Genomic DNA, 17,820 nt, shown 5'->3' with positions numbered 1-17,820 from the left:
ATATTTAAGTTTGTGTCTATTTTAGTAATTTTTTATCTAAAAGTAATTTTGAGTAGTATAATCCAAACAACATTTATATTACTATAATCCATTTTGATATAAAGATTGCCAAACATAAATCACTTTAACACAAACTTACTTTTCATCAAAATTAAGTTTGCAAAATCAATTTTATACAAACTCTCATTTGCAAACTGTAATCCAAACACACACTAAATCATTCTATATTGCGATTATTCTAGTTTGTGAGGTATTTATAACCTTTTATTAGGTTAAAATATAAAAAATTCTTAGCCTACAAACATAAGTTCTAATTTAGTAATTAAATAATTAAAATTAAAATACATCAAATTAAATTAAAATATTCTAAAAATATAAACTATCTTTTAAATAACATTTAAACTCTTCGTATCAAAAACATTTGAAATACGTATCAAAATTGATTAAATAATTAAACAATATTTAATTATTTAGCACTAACTTTACCCCATGAATTCTTAAATGCGGATTCGGTAATCATGGTGAATATTTTATTATTTTTCATTTAGCACATTATATTCATTTAATGTATTGGAAACGATAAAAAAAAATTAGCAGTATTTTGATTGGAAGAAGAATTATTTACATATTTATTTTATTTTATTTTATACTAGTGGATAAATACTTATTAATCTACTTTTTTTTTTATTTATTTATGTTAGGTGAATTTTACGGTGTAGAAAGAGAGAATTTTTTACACCTATATATATTTGTTGTCAATAGAAAAAGCTACCATAACTAAAAAATGGATTAATACAGAGAGATTTACACACAGATCTAGTCTTTATTACAGACGGATTTTTGGTTATCGACGAAATTACCGACAGATTTTGTCTCTCTATAAAAGTTTCGTCGGAAATTATTTACCGACAGATTTTTTCCGTCAAAAAATTACTGACGGATTTTTACCATTTATCGACGGATGTTCTCTCTGTAAATTCTCCATCCATTTTCCGAAGACGACGAACTTTCCAACGGATTTTTCGTCGATAATTACAGATAGATTTTTTGACGGATTTTCTGTCTGTAATTACAGAAGGATTTTTCGTCAGTAATTACAGACAGATTTTTCGTCTATAATTACAGACGAATTTTTCAACGGATTTTTATCTGTAATTACAGACGGATTTTTCGACAGATTTTTCGTCTGTAATTACAGACAGATTTTTTGACGGATTTTTCGTCGGTAATTGGCAACAGATTTTTCGTCTGTAATTTGAACCTTGGAAAATCATCCCACACTCTGAATACAGACAGAAAATCCGTCTGTAAATCTGTCAGTAAGATAAAATAGAATTTTTTTAAATTTTTCCATTGCAAAATAAATACTTTAGATTTGTTTTCTAAATTTACTCTATCAAACACACTGTAAATTGAAAAAAAGAAATAAAAAAATCACATAGATAAACATAATATTCATAGATAAACATAATATTCATTACAAGATACCTATAAAATTGGATGTTATTTTTCAACACCATTATCCAATATCTCACTGTCTCAATAAAAAGATACCCCAAAAAATAAGGAATATGCCTACCATTATCCAATATCTCACTGTCTCAACACCATTATCCAATATCTCACTGTCTCTCCGAGACAACTCTATTCTTACGCAAAATGGTAAGAAAAACCAAAAAGAGGAATAGAAATAGAAGCTCCCACGCCACAATTGCCTACCCTTATTTTGGGCTAAACGACACTATTAACACTCGTAATATACAATTCTACAGAAAGTTTCCTTTCCAATCACGATTGAATCTGTATTCTCAAAACTGAAGCCATGTTGCTATAAAAACACCATGCAAGAATGAATGATGGAAACCATCTTATGGCAAAGAATGGGTAACAAATTGAGAGACCACCAAACCGGAAAAAGCATGTCCCCAAGCAGTGCAAGACACTAATAGCGAACTCAGATGTGACGCTATCAAGAAAGGATAGACTTCAAGGAAGCAAAACCATGGAAACTATGAAGAAAGGATGGATTGCAATGCAAGCTGTTGTTGCGGCTGCAGAGATGACCAAAAAAATGGGCAACATAAACTAGCTAGAAGCAAGAGTTGCAGGTGGTAAAGTTTGCTGAAGCTGTCTGAGCAGATTAATCATGCGGCTAGCAGTTTGTTCCGTTGCGAGGTCCTTTCCAGCACACAAAACCTACATAGCATAAAATGGGCAACATTAAATAGAAAATCAAATTAAATCAATATTTAAATCAAATATGCAGTGGCACATCAAAGCAGAAAATGCTTGATAAAAATTAACCTCAGCAAAAACTGAAACTATTTTAGGAAGGTACTGATTGTTTGGACCCAAAAGCTCACTGTCAGACCTACAGGTAAACAAAAATAAGAATTAGAACAAAAAGAGTAAATGCGGGACTACATTAGGAAACTAAAAAGGAAAATTTGAGTTCCTTACCTTTCAACCATGGAACAAAGTTGATCATGAACAACTTTGGCCTCAATCAAATCACCTTTTATTGGCAAACAGTTCAACCATGCAAGAATCACCTGTAAACATAACAGAAGATTGCAAAAAGATTAAATAAGCATATGCCATCTCAACCTGACAATTAAAAAACTCAGCCTCCAGAGAGATTAGACCATGATAAGGCAAGATGTTGATGAACAAACCATGATAAGCAGCTATAAAGTAAATGCTGTTCTGGCAGAGTCTGAGTTTGAACCTGAAATTGAGAAAAAGCGGAAGAAAAGAGAAGATGATCAGAGCCGGTTTCGGATCCAATGCTTTCAGTGCATATCTGGAGAGACTCTTATCATTGAGAGAGGCTTTTTTAGTCTTTGCAACATAATAAGGAGGAGGTTTTACAATGCAATTCAATGAATTCATCAATGTTTCTTCTTCCATGGACTTATTAATATTGGACATCAAGATTGAACTCCAGCATGTTCCAACAAACTTCTTACTATTATTTTCTTCTTCTTGCTTCTTCATTGCCGGCACCATCATCTTAATTAGTAAGCTGCATCCAACAAGTTATGATCAAAGTTAATTAATTCACAATAACAACAAAGCCTAACTAGTGATATTAATTTCAAAACCCAAAGCTTATTAAGAAAACACATAGATATATATAGTACCTGTGATTATTATCAACAGAAAAGTTAGGTTTGAGATGAGAGTTCAGGTGATGGTTGTGGTTAATTGATGTGAGGAGGAAATGGGGTATTTATAGGGTGCCAAATGGAAGAACCAATAACCGTTCTATCTACTGCCACGATTGAAAAATCTCCCTTTTCAGGTTTTCAATATATTTTTTTTTTCTTTTCTATTGCTTACGTTAGGTGTTAATTTTTTCATTTTTTGCTATCATTAATATTATTAGTTGACATTTTTTCTTTTTAATTTTTTTTCCTGTTCAATAATAACCCAAAAAATTGTTTTCTAATTTTATCACATGTCCATATATATATAAAAGTCTATCACATTTAGCATTCATTCATGTAGTTAATCATGATACGTATACCAAATTAGATTTGAAAATGTTCTATGTGCGTAAAAATCAATTATTATAATAAGAGCAAATTTATGAAAGAAAGCATGTTGGGATTAGGGCTCTTCAAATCTGTGTGAAAGAAAGCATCATTACAACTAGAAAGTAGGATTAGGGCTCTTTAAATTGTTAGGAAACCTTTCTAAATAAACCAAAGAATATAATAATTCAAATTCATTGCAACTAAATATAATAAATTCAATATGAAGAGTCCGATCATTCTTCATTCATGGTTTACAGTTTTACTAGCAGAAGTTCACGTTACTACTATACTGCTGCTAAACTAGAATGAATATAAACATGCTATAGCAATCTGGAACTGGTTCCTTATATAGACTTTCGTTTCCAGAAGCTAACCAAAATATTTAAATATTGTGAATCGAATTTATATATGAATTAACTAGCTCGCCCAGCATAACAGTAATGGCAGAATCAAAGGATCACGATTTCACAATGCTAAATTCAGAAAACCCTAAGAGTCTTAAAGAAACAAGAACTACTTTTTCTAAACATTCCAATTATATTTGGCCCTCTTTAACTTCTCATATTTAACAAATTAGACGGTTTTTCTCGAGATATGTTCAACTATACAAAATTGATAGCAATTAACCACTAATTGGCACTGTTTCAAACTGAATTTCGATACCAGAACAAGACACTGCACAATAACACGTTTGGAATGAAAAATTAGCGAGAGAAACAAGGGAGGGCTTACCTGGTTAGTGGAGTGCGAATAGATCAAAAGATTGAAGATCTATGCAACCCTATATATAAAGTGTTTGATTCTATTTGATTCGGTTAGTGGAGAAACTGGTCTTTGCCGGAGAAGAAGTTACCAACAGAGTCAACTATCATTCCGAGCTTCGCTTCAAGCTTCACCATTCAACAATAACCACTGAGTTTCCACCGAGTTGAGATGAGTTTCACGAATCGCTGCAGACGCGACGAGAGCAGCGGCGGAAGGAGCCCGTGCGACGCAAGGGATGACAGAGAGAGATCCTGTGACGCGAGCGGCGGCGATAGTGGCGGAAGAAGCTGGTGCGACGGAGAGAAGAAGCAACTTGGTGACGGAGAGACTCATTTGATTTGTGTGGAGTGTGAACCGTGAATGGATTGAGAGGGTAGGGATAAAATTAGGGTTAATTCAATATTTTCGACGGAAAATTTTAAATTACAGACGGATTTTTCATCTGTAATAATTTAATAAAGCGCAGCGTTTTGTCTATTGAATTACAGACGGATTTTCCGTCTGTAACTATTTCCCACGAAAAAAATTAATTTTACCGACAGAATTATCGACGGATTTTGTTTTCCGTCTGTAATTTATGCTAATTTATTTTTTTTATTTTCCGACAAAAAAATCCCTCTAAAATTCCGTCTATATTTTCGTGGGATAAAATTCGCCGAAAATATCCGTCTGTAATAACTAGTTTTCTAATAGTGTACCAAGTGTTTAGAAAGACAATATTTAAAAGACAATATCTGTCATTGTTTTGATAAGTTGTAGAATTTTTTTTTAATTTTTTTTACTACTCCTTGAGACACGTGAAGGAATTTAGTAACTAAATGTAGTAAATATTTATTTAATTAGTGATTATAAAAATCATGTTAGGCTTTTATTTGTTTTTTTTTTTTGTGAATTTTATTTATTTTGGGTAAGACCACATTTATAAATAAAAATTAAAAATATAGACCTAAATTTTATAAAAAAATTTATATATATTAAAGCATTTATTAAATATGGTACAGCAGAAAAAAAAATCTACTTTTAAGATGTTCACAAAAAATACATAAAAAATTTCATGGTAATTAGACACATTTTTTAGAATAATAATTAACAAAACTTATATTAAAATACTAATTAAATTAGATAATTATTTAAAATAACTGTCAAAATTTATTAAAAATACAAAAGTGTAATAATTTGGTTAAAAATTGAGAAAGTAATATATATTTAAAAAAATAATAATGATTACGGTTTAAAAGGTTAAAATATTTTCATAAATAATAATTATAGTAAATAATATAAAATTTGCAATATACGTAAATATAATTTTTAATTAATATGTGTAATTTGAATACTAATTTAAATTTAAATTTATCTACTTTATAATATTAAACTGTATTTCATATCATATTTTGATTTTTAAGTTAATAGATGAATAATTAATTATTTTTAATTTATTATGTACTAATTTTTAATTGTGAGATAAATTTAATTATTTTATATATCAAGTGTTAAACCTGATCAGATTTTACTACCAATAATACCAAATTTCAAAGTCATAACACACCTTTTTTTTTTTAGTAGTGAACCTTGCATCATTTATCTATTAGTAATATATTAAAAGAGAGTTAAACATAACTTTTTAGGAGGCTAAAAATGAATATAAAAGTTTCCTTTAGCTTTCTTTTAATATATTACTAATAGATAGATGGTGCAAGTTGTTTTCTCTCGATTGAGTTCACTACTCTTTAACGCAATAAGAGAAAAAAAAGTATCTTATACTTTGAGATTTGGTGTTGTCCGTATTAAGATTCAATACTTGACATGTGAAATAATCAAATTCATCTCACAATTAAAAATTAACACATAATAAATTAAAAATAATTAATTATTCATCTATCAACTTAAAAATTAAAATATAATATAAAATACTGCTTAATATTATAAAATAGATAAATTTAAATTTAAATTAATATTCAAATTACATATATTAATTAAAAATTATATTTACGTATATCACAAATTTTATATTATTTACTAGAATTATTATTTATGAACATTTTTTAACCTTTTAAATCATAACCATATTGTTTTTCTAAATATATATTACTTTCTCAAATTTTTTAACCAAATTATTACTCTTTTGATATTTTTAATAAATTTTTACAGTTATTTCAAATAATTATTTAATTTAATTAGTATTTTAAAATAAATTTTTTAATTATTATTCCAAAAAATGTATCTAATTACTATAGAATTTTGTTAATGTATTTCTTGTGAACATTTTAGAAGGAGACTTTTTTTTTTCTATTGCACTATATTTAATACATGCTTTAATACATATAAAAAGTTAATGACTTTTTTCTATAAGTCTTGTAATTTATAAAATTTAGGTCTGTATTTTCAATATTTATTTATAAATATGGTCTGATCCAAAATAAATAAAATATTATAAAAACAAAAAAAATTTAAATAAAAGTTTAATATTATTTTTATAATTACTAATTAAATAAATATTTATTATATTTAACTATTAAATTTCTTCACGTACATTAAAAGAATAAAAAATTAAAAAAAATTATAATTTATTAAAATAATGATAGATATTATCTTTAAATTTTTTTTCTCTAAACACTTGATAACTTTTTTTATTAACAATATAAATATATAAGTATAGAAAATTGTCTTCTTCTATATCATAGAATCCACCTTTATGTTATTATTAACATGTGAAATGATAATTATTAAAGGATATATGTATACAAAGAGAAAATATATATAAATTTTTAATAGTCAATTTTTTCCTTCTTCTATTAAAATTATTATTTTAACCCTCATCGCTTCTGATATCTCGATATGATCTTTTTCTTTATCCTCTGCCTCTCTTCATCCTTTCTTCTAAGATACGAAACCATGCTATGCCCAAATTACAACTTAAAAAATTAAATTTTCGTCTAAGAAAAAAAAAAAAAAAAACCATTTCAACAGTAGTTTTCTATTTCTTTAATAAACATATACATATACAGAGAGTTAGAGAGTAAAAAATTCGTTAAAAACTTTTCTTTGATTTTTGTCTCCAAATTCTTTAAAGCTAAGAGAAATGAAAGTCAAATTATTTTTAATTTGTGTCAGCATTTTTTGCTAATAAAAAAAAGTTTTATTTTAAAATGGTAGTCTGCATTTTATTTATGGATATTTAATTTGATCCTATTCGATTGGATAGGATTGTCAATCTAATTTACAATGAATAAAATATCTAACCTGATCCATAATAAATAAAATCGTATTGGATACGGTTCGAATATAGTGCGAGTTGAGTATTAATTCTATTCGACTAAGTAGATGTTAAACTACGAATTTTTTGTTTGGTGTAAAATATCTTTAACCACAAAATCAAAGTCATCAATTAATGACTTAGCACATTTCTTTTTATATAAAAGTTAATTTTATTTTAGTGAAAATTATCACCATATTCATCATGTTGTATAATATTATATCTTTTTAGTAACTCGCATGTAGAATTAGATATCTATGAAATAAAAATGGGTAAAATTAGAGTTGGAATGTTTTCAATTTATAAATAAAATAAAGTTAAATTTATATAAAAAAAAAAAAATCAACCTGCATATAAAATTAAAATTAAGTTCAACCTCTATCCTATTTTACTCATTGTCACTCTTATTTATACATGGCAACAAATACAAAAAAAAGTGAGTAATAACTTCGACCCTCAAAATTTCTAACAATTATATAAAATATGTGTCTAAGGAAATAAAATATTTTATGTGGTATAATAGTGATTTCGTTTTATATGTAATAATGAGTTTATATATAATATTTTTATTTAATCAATTTAATATCAAATATTTAAATTTTTTTTAAATTAGTTTTTATATATCTATTTCTCTATATTCATATTTTAAAAATTTGTTTGATATTTTAATAATATTAAAATATTAACGTATTTAATATTTATATTATTATATAGAAAAATAATATTGACTTAATAATTTTTTATTTTGTTCATCATGTTATATATTTTAGATGTTTTTTCTTATAAAAAATATTAATTTTTTTTAAACTTATATTGTTAAAAAATTTTTTTACCTTTTTTTTATTATATCTTATTTTGACTATTATTTTATTTTGAATTTATATCTTTATTTTATATGAGTATCAATATTTTTAAAATAATTAATAGTTTATAATTTGTTTTCAAGTTTTTAAAATTAAAAAAAAACTCATTTTAATCATTCAAATATTAATAATTTCTTAACTAAACACACTACAAAAATATTAGTATTTTATAATTTTTTAGAGGATTATTAATATTTATATTGTTGTGTCTTTTTAATATATAGCTGTTATATAAAAATAATATTATTGAAAAAAATTCTAAGATTTTGTTATTTATTGATCAAGTTTTTAAAAAATTAATATAATTCAACATCAGCTACATATCATGTATAAATTATTTTTATATAAAAAAATATAATATAAAAAAGGATAATTACAACGTTTGTGTAAAATTTACCGTTTGCATATTGAAGTCTCTAAATCTTCCCTGAAGGAGGGAGAATTCACCATCACTCATGTTTCTTATGCACATCATCGTGTCATGCATGTGAATATTTTAATAAGAGCAAATTTATGTTTTAGTTTGTGGGATAAGTTTTAATTTTGTTTTGAAGGTTTGAAATATTTTTTTTTTTTTGGTTAAATTTTTTTGAAACATTTTTTTATTATGATTTTTTTAAATAACTGTAAAAGTTATAATTTTAGTGACTATTATAGTAATTTGAAAATAAAAATGACAGAATAATAATTAAAAAAAGACAATAATAAGGAAAAAGAGATGTTTTTAAAAAAATAATTTTGATTAAAAATTTGAAATAAGATAAAATAAAATATTTAAGATAAAATTAAAATAAAATATTTTAAATATTAAAAACAAAATTAAAATTTAGTCTAAATATGAGAAATTAAATCAATATTTTTTTAATAAAAATAAAAAAATATAAAATAAATTGTGCCATTATTTATTCGAATACAATATGGTTTATATATCCAAAAGTGTTATGATATTATTCATTCTAAAAATTTAAGTTGATAAAAAGAGATAACATGAACGATTATATCTCTAATACTCCTCTTCAAACAAAAATTTCTTTTAAATTTGCTTATTTTTTGGCATAACTTTTTTTATTTGCCTTAGCTTATGTTTTTTTGTTTTTTTTTAGATTCACCAAAGATTAAACTCTAGATTTTTTGGATATAAAACTTTTATATTATATCATAATACTATTTATCTTAAAAACTTAAATTGATATATAAAAGGAGACAATATAAATAATTAAAAAAACTCTAAAAGACTAATTATTATAGCATGAGCCAACCCAAATTAATTATTTTTTATTTTTAATTTTAAAATTTTAGAAAATAAGAATAGTAGAAAATTATTTTATATATATATATAATTGGCTATAATTGATTATACTTCAAAATCTAGCAGAATCCAAATGATTATATCGCAAAAAAAAGAAAAAAAAAGAAAGAAAAAAAAAAAAAAAAAAGACACGCGAGACAAGACACTCCAACTCACACTGGCTGGCGGATAACGAATTATGCATGTGATTTCAACTATTGGCTTATTTATTCTTATCATTTTTGTTTTCTTTCATGTAATGGTATGATTCTATATTTATTTTTGGTAATTTCCTTTGGGGAAAATTATATCATCCATAGTGTCACTCCCACCATGCTTTTATTTTGTGTGGGCTGGGGGACTGCGTGCCATACTCGAATGAAAGAAACTAAAATAGGAAATAAGTCAAAATTATTATTTTCCTTCTTTTGTACGTTACGATAAAAAATAAGTGATGAGATTGTAGCGGTTGAAATGTTGAGAAAAATATGAATGAACAAGAATGATAATGAATATATGAAAAGTGATTAAAAATGACAGAAATAATATATATACATGAAAGGTAAAAAGGTGATGGAAGATGTGAATATAAAACAAGAAGAAAGAAAAAAATCGAATAAAGTAGGATAAGAAAAAAATAAAAATAAAATAATGATGAATTTTGAAACCACATAAGGGCGTTAGTTAAAAAATGATTAAGATATAATAAAATAATATTAACAAAATTAAATAAATCAGTTAAATTTTGAATTTATTAATAAATATTTTAGATATTAATATAATAAATAGATTTAAAAAAAAAACTGGCTTTTGGAAATCTTCAAAGGAAAAAATGCCAAGAATCAATATATTTACCGTGTAAATTAAAACATAATAAATTAGTTGGTGTTAATATAACCAAAAATAAAAATATTCATTTAATATTTTTTAAAAATGAAAAATGCAAACACACACATCAAAATGTTAGACAATCTCCTGTCGCGAACTCATCCGAATCCCTATTTTATGATCCATCTGTTATAAAAAGTAACTCCACATCAATTTTTACGTTATAAATAGATATTCAAATTATTAAATAAAAATATAATTATTTAATATACTTATTTATAAATTGTTAGTCACACGTGTTTAATTTTGATTGGCTTCTCTTTTTTTTTGGGCAAGGTCCAGGCTTATAGACAGGCCCAAACCAAAACAAACCAGATTCCCAAACCAGATCCTCAAACCTATACCCGACCCGGCGTTGGAAGAGGTCACCTTCCCCACTCTGCAGCTGAAGCTTCTAATCGGTACCAAACTCATTACCTACCACTGTAATATCATGCGTGACAATATCAATGGCCACAGGCACTGCATGTTACCCAGAGATCTGACATTGCAGCAAGCTTCCATTGACAAATTCTTCCGGAATGAGGGAAAGAGATAATCGGAAGAATCGTCAACAGACCAGATCTGAGCACTACTCCAGTCACCTAACCCTCAGTCACTAGTCAAACAATGTAGAAACCAAATCAGAAGGATTCTGAGCAGATGCAGTAGGACCGATTTGCAAGATCAGGCTATCTCACTCTATCCGATCCAAGAGTCAGCTGAAACATAACCCCAAGGAGCATAAGCCAATCATCTTGTTCGATGAAAATGAATGCATGCATCTGGTTGTTCATGACTACTCTCCCCTCTTAGCTGGTTCCCTGACTGTGGTTTCCACATCCAGCCTCCCTGGCACATTCCTTAGCAGCCGCATCAACATCTCCTCAAAACACCTACTGGTCACTCAGTACTGAGATTCTGCATAGCTTAGAGCAGATGGATTCTAAGCAGAACCGTGCACTCCAAAATGCAGAACTCTGGCTTTCTCACCCTCCGGACTAGCAGAAGGCATGCTAAGCTGGTGAGGCAAAGAACAGGACACAAACCTACCAAAAAGAGTACAAAAAGAGTACAACACCAAAAAGAGTACAACAAGGGGGAGAGAAACAACAGACATGGCATTCCACCCCCTCCCGACAAACAAGGTAGCAAAATGCATATCCATAATGCCTCCAAACTTTCAATCTGCAATCTAATTAATTCCCTGCCTGATTTGATTTATACGCAGCCAAAAAACCAAAAAAGTGATCATACTCATGATCTGTTTGCCAGTTGCAGAGACATATAGTGCTCTTGTGTCAAAATGTTGTTGATGATTTGCGGCTTGCACCTGAGCCAATTCTGTTGAAGAGAACCGTCAGCAGTAAGCCTGGCTACTTCATGTGCTAAGTCATTCCCTTCTCTAGGCACTGAGGCAATTCTGTTGAAGAGAACCGTCAGCAGTAAGCCTGGCTACTTCATGTGCTAAGCCATTCCCTTCTCTAGGCACCCAGGTAAACCCACAATTTGTGATACTTCGCACTAATTCCAAAATGTCATAAAAAATAACTTGAATTTCTGCAATTGAGGCTTTTGATTTTAAAGCTTGTATGAGTATCAAACTGTCAGATTCAAAAATAATTCTATCCAGTTGAAAGTTTTTAGCCATTATTAATGCTTCCCTAACCGCAAATGCTTCGGCAGCTAGAGGTGAGGAAGCTGCAATTTTAGAATTTGAAGCTGTGACGAGGCTTCCACCATGGTCTCTGAATACTGCCGCTGTTGCTCCTCCAGAGTACACTTCGCGAAATGCTGCATCGACATTGCACTTAATCCATCGTGGCGGAGGCGGTCTCCAGGTAACCCTTTTATCTGACCTTCTATCATGAATAGAACTTATAGGTGGTTCTTCTGCAACATCTGCAAAATCAATTTCCATTTGTTTAGCATTTTTAATTACTAGTAAAGGACTAGGTTTAGACTTGTGATGCACTGCCTGATTTCTTGCTTTCCAAACCTCCCATACCAAAAAACCAACTCTGCTGCTACATAGCTCATAATCAGTTCCTGCGCCGATCTTCATACTTTTAAAGAGGTCCATTACCCATTTTCCAAAAGATGATACAGTATAGGCCGTAGGACAGCACTGGATTTGGGCTCCGAACCACGCAGCCCTTGTCCAAGGGCATAGTAGAAGCGCATGCTCAGTGGACTCTGGTTCCTGCAAACAAATAGGATAGATAGGAGTGTTAGAGATTTTCTTATTATAAAGATTTTGGAATACCGGAAAAATATTATGCGAGGCCCGCCATAGAAAGGTTCTGATCTTTTGAGGCACTTTTAATTTCCAAATGTCTCTCCATAAATCCTTAAAGTCATCACTCATTGATGGGCTATTGCTATTATCGAGATGCTGTTCTTTCCTGGCAGCATGGTAACCCATTTTGATAGTATACTTGCCATCTGGTTTAAAAGGCCAACTAAGCTTGTCTTCTCTGCCAATAACACTCACCGGAGTTCTAATGATCTTCCCAACAGTATCTCCATCAAAGTGTTTCCTTAACTCGCTTATATTCCACTCCTGTCCTTCACTAATCAGCTCCTTTACAAATGTGACATCATCATTCATAACAACAGGACTGTTCGTCATGTTCAATATCCAATTGTCATCTAAAATTCGCACTCTTTCTCCATTCCCAACCAACCATCTCCCATTTCTCAAAAGGAAATCCTTACCATGCACAATACTTTTCCAGATCCAAGATGCTCCCCTTCCCACCTTAGTTACTTTAAAATCCTCGTTTAGGAAATAGACAGCCTTAAGCACCTGAACCCATACTGCATTAGGGCATTCGAAAACTCTCCATGCTTGTTTTGCCAGGTGTGCTAAATTTTGACTATAAAAATCCTTAAAATCAATTCCTCCATTCCTTTTACTAGCACAAATTTTATCCCAACTTCTCCAATGGATACCCCTATCCTTACCAGTAGAGGCCCACCAAAATTTAGCCACTTTTTGACAAAGGCGATGACAAAAACCTTTAGGAAAGAGGACGACATTCATAGCATAGGCAGGTATCGCTTGAATAACCGATTTGATGAGAACCTCCCTCCCAGACTGAGAAAGAAGTTTTTCTTTCCAACCGCAAAGCTTATCAGACACTCGCTCCTCAATCCACCTCAGAGCTTTATTCTTAGATCTACCCCACTGAGCTGGAAGACCCAGGTACTTGCCTGGTTGATCCCAAGCCGGCAACCCTAAGATCTCTTCTATTTCTACTCTATTTCTGATCGGAACCTGATTGCCAAACGTAATTCCAGACTTGTCAAAATTTATTCGCTGCCCCGAGGCTTCTGTATATATATTTAAAATAGTAATGAGCTAATAAACTTCCTCCTCATTATCCTTCGAAAAGATAATGCAATCATTCGCAAAGAGGAGATGAGAAATGGCTGGAGCAGTGGGCGCAATTTTGACACCAGAGATTCTACCCTCATCTTTAGCCTTGTCCATAAGAATAGTAAAAACTTCAGCTGCTATGATAAACAGGTATGGCGAAAGGGGGTCTCCCTGCCTTAGTCCCCTCTGCGGCAGAAACCTCCTCGACAAAACACCATTGATCTTAATCTTATAAGAAACCTGCGAGACACACATCATAATCAACTTGACCCAGTGCGAATTAAACCCAAAAGCTTTCAGAGTTGCTTCTAGGAACGACCATTCAACCCTGTCATAGGCTTTATTCATATCAATCTTAATAGCTAAATTCCTGGAGGCAAACTGCCCTTTTTTATTTATCGCATGATACATTTCCTGCACTATTACCATGTTATCCTAAATGAGGCGTCCCCCCCAAACGCACTAGGGATAGGTGAAACAATCGCATCAATAACTCTTCTAAGCCTAACAACCAACACCTTAGAAATAATTTTATATATAAAGTTGCAACAGCTGATCGGTCGAAGCTGATTAAAAGATTCTGGATAATTGGTCTTAGGAACGAAAACTATAATAGTATCTCCGATGCTACTTGGTAGGATTCCTTCCCAAAAAAAGACCTTAACAACTTCACAAACCTCCTTCTGAAGAATTGCCCAATGCTTCTGGAAATAAAGGCCATTTAATCCATCTGGACCAGGTGCCTTAAGACTTCCAAGGCTGAAAGTAGCTTCTTTAATTTCCTGATCAGAAACCTCTTTCAATAGCTCTCGATTCATATCTTCAGTAACTCTAATAGGGATCTTGCTAATGCATTCAGACATAACAAGGTTGCCGGAAGCTTTAAACAGATTCTGAAAATGAAGAACAACCAACTTTAGTATCTGATCCTCACCACACACCCATTCTTCACTAATATCCTTTAACCTCACAATCCTATTCCTATCCCTTCGTTGGATGGTAGAAGCATGGAAAAAAGCAATATTCTTATCGCCAAACTTCAGCCATTTCACTCTAGATCTCTGGCCCCAATACTTTTCCTCCTGTTTCCATAACCTAATAATATCCATTTTCAAATTACTAATTTCCTGCTGCTGAGTGTCCGAATAATCTCTTTCCTCTGCTAGCTTAAGGCTATGCATTTACTTTTGTATTTCAATATCAACCCTCTTAAAGTTAGCCTTGCTCCATTTGACCAATTCTTGCTTACAACTATTCATCCTACGAGACAAATTGGTCCAATGATCAACCAAACTATTACAGACACTATTCCATCCTTTCCTGATGATATTACCACAGTCAGCATGATCAGCCCAAAAAGCCTCAAATTTAAAGCATTTGGTCCTTATTCCCCTGGATGTAACATTGAGAACTAAAGGCATATGGTCAGAGCTAATGGCTGGTAAAGCTGAAAGGGTAGCATGTTGGAAAGCTTCTCTCCATTCCCAATTAGCAAGTACTCTATTTATCCTTTCCTTAGTAACAAAACCATTCCTTGGGTTACTAAACCATGTGTATTTAGTACCTTGTAACTCTAAGTCCATGAGAGCATTCTTATCAACAAAGCACCTGAAAGTGTCAATCTGACTAGTCGACTTTGGATGCAACCCCACTTTCTCATGCTGTGCAATAACATCATTAAAGTCACCAATAAAAGTCCTCGGCACATGCAAATTATTATCTACACAAGTTAACTCATTCCGTAACTCCTTCCTTCTCTTAAAATCAGGATGGCCATAAACAAAAATTCCTTCCCAGACATTAACATTAACAGTGCTTATCTGGGCTTTAATAAAGTTATCACACCAAGCATAAACATCAATATTTATATTACTTTTCCAAAAAAGACAGAGCCCTCCGGACAACCCCCGGGACTCAACACAAAATATATTATCAAAACCTAAGTTTCTCCTAGTCCTAGCACAACTAAGATTACTAGCTTTAGTCTCCATAAAAAACAAAACGGATGGCCTAAGATATTTACATATACTTCTTAATTCAGACACTGTCGATGGGGCCGCCATACCACGACAGTTCCAGCTAACAACAATCATGGCTGCTGGTGGGGCGTGATAAGGCCCGCCTCCTCAGCCATGACTAATCCAGGAACATATTTGAACTTCTTACCTGAGTTTTCCATTCTTAGGTGTTCATCATCCTCGAACTTGTCAACAAAGACTGCGAGGCTGCTTGTATCCCTAGACCTTTTAGATTTCAAATTCAGCCTTAGATCAAACGCCAGATCCAACACACGTTGACCCTCATTTCTCTGCTCTGACCCAGCAGCAATCTCCTCCTCCTTAAGATGCTGCTCCTCAGCTAGTTCGACATAATACTCCTCTCCATTATCCATTCGCTGTATCATGGTTCTACCAGCAGCAGTAACAATTCTCTTCATTTTTGGTTTGTCCCTGTAGCTCCACATCTGTCTTGCATCATGCCTAACTATTCGTGCCTCCAACCCAGAATGCTTGTTAATATTCGCATTACCATGATGCTTAGCTTGGGCCTGTTTCTTACCAAAAAGCTTCTCCAATTCTTCCCCAATTGTTAGCTTTCTGGAGTTCCCGCAGACATCATCTTCTGCTTGTAGGCGCTGGACACAATCCTCCATCTGCTTGGGCTCATCCAAACGACCCTCATTCAGCCTTGTTCTATCACCAAAAGGTTGTTGCTCCTCATTCCCCCCAACCTCAAGATGCTCCTGACACCCCATAGAAGACATGACATTGGGCCTAAATGCACAACTACCTTCACCTATCTCTTGGAGCTTGTCATAACCTTTCCTGATGTCAGTTCTAGTGTTTGCAAACTTGTTCCCATTTCTCAGAGCTTCCCCTGCTTCACCATGCATCCTAAATCTGTGGCTTTCCTTTCCCAACGTCGTCTGATGAACAGAATTTGCATCAAGAGTTCGCAGAGGCTCTGTTTGTAATCCCCTGCCTGTACAACTCTCTTCAGTCAAATGCTCCTTCATATGCTCCATTTTGGCGCACTCCCCCTTACAGACTTGTTTAGCCTCAGTCCATTCCCTGTTCATCTCCTTCTCATCCTGCTCTTTCCCCTTGGCTGAGATGGCCCTGGCACGATTAACTCCCAAACCCAGCCCATACCTAGGTTGCATATGGTCCCAGCTAGCCACTGCCATTGGGCTACTACATTTCTTCTTGGTATGACCTAGGACTCCACAATTCAGACAATAACTATCCTGTATCCTCTCATACTTGAAATCCACCCAAAGAGTTTGATGATTCTGTGTTGCTAGCCAAAAACCCGTTGGCAAAGGCCTGGTGATGTTCATAGTTACCCTCACCCTCAAAAACGTTCTCTGTAGTGTATCATTTAATCTGGGATTTTCTGTTTCCATCACAGTTCCTAATTTCTTACCAATAATCTCTGCTGTTTTCCTTGTTATATAGTTGAGTGGAAGTCCATGTATTTGTACCCATAATTCCATATACATGTGATCCACATCATAGAGTGACTCACGTCCGTTCCATATCTGCAGATTAAGAAGATGTCCACGGATGCTCCAGGGCCCTCCGTTCCTTATTTGGATCCCTTTCCGCACATCCTTAAAGCTGATAAGTAATTTGTTTCTACCAACATCAGAAATGGCAACTCTTTCCGGATGGCCGCAGATACCCAGAAGAGCTGCTCTACAGGTATTGAAACTAACTTCTCTGTCTGATAGAATCTTTCCTACCAAGTTAAGATTTTCTGCAGCAAAACTGTCATCCTCAACAGGGTTAATGGAAACAACTTTGCCTTCGATAGATTGCTCCTCTTGGCAGGCCATATGTACTATTGTGCAAAAGAAGAAG

At 31.8% G+C, this 17,820-nt stretch overlaps 1 protein-coding gene and 1 long non-coding RNA gene across 2 annotated transcripts; both read right to left on the bottom strand.

The window, feature by feature from the left end:
• Positions 1-2,107: 2,107 nt before the first annotated feature.
• Positions 2,108-2,489, bottom strand: LOC107634233 (uncharacterized). The gene is made up of 3 exons (XR_001618802.3): positions 2,461-2,489; positions 2,305-2,371; positions 2,108-2,196 (listed from the first exon to the last, which is right to left on the bottom strand). It is a non-coding gene; the product is annotated as an uncharacterized LOC107634233 (long non-coding RNA).
• Positions 2,490-15,138: 12,649 nt separating this feature from the next.
• On the bottom strand, positions 15,139-17,795 carry LOC107632609 (uncharacterized). The gene is made up of 2 exons (XM_016336275.2): positions 16,124-17,795; positions 15,139-15,782 (listed from the first exon to the last, which is right to left on the bottom strand). The coding sequence occupies exons 1-2, from the start codon at positions 17,793-17,795 to the stop codon at positions 15,139-15,141; spliced, it is 2,316 nt and encodes a 771-aa protein (XP_016191761.2).
• Between the last annotated feature and the right edge of the window lie 25 nt (positions 17,796-17,820).

This window comes from Arachis ipaensis, chromosome B3, assembly GCF_059453495.1.
Source record: "Arachis ipaensis isolate K30076 ecotype BB chromosome B3, ASM5945349v1, whole genome shotgun sequence".
Taxonomy (NCBI): Eukaryota; Viridiplantae; Streptophyta; class Magnoliopsida; order Fabales; family Fabaceae; genus Arachis; species Arachis ipaensis.
This window is presented reverse-complemented; position numbering and strand designations above follow the sequence as displayed.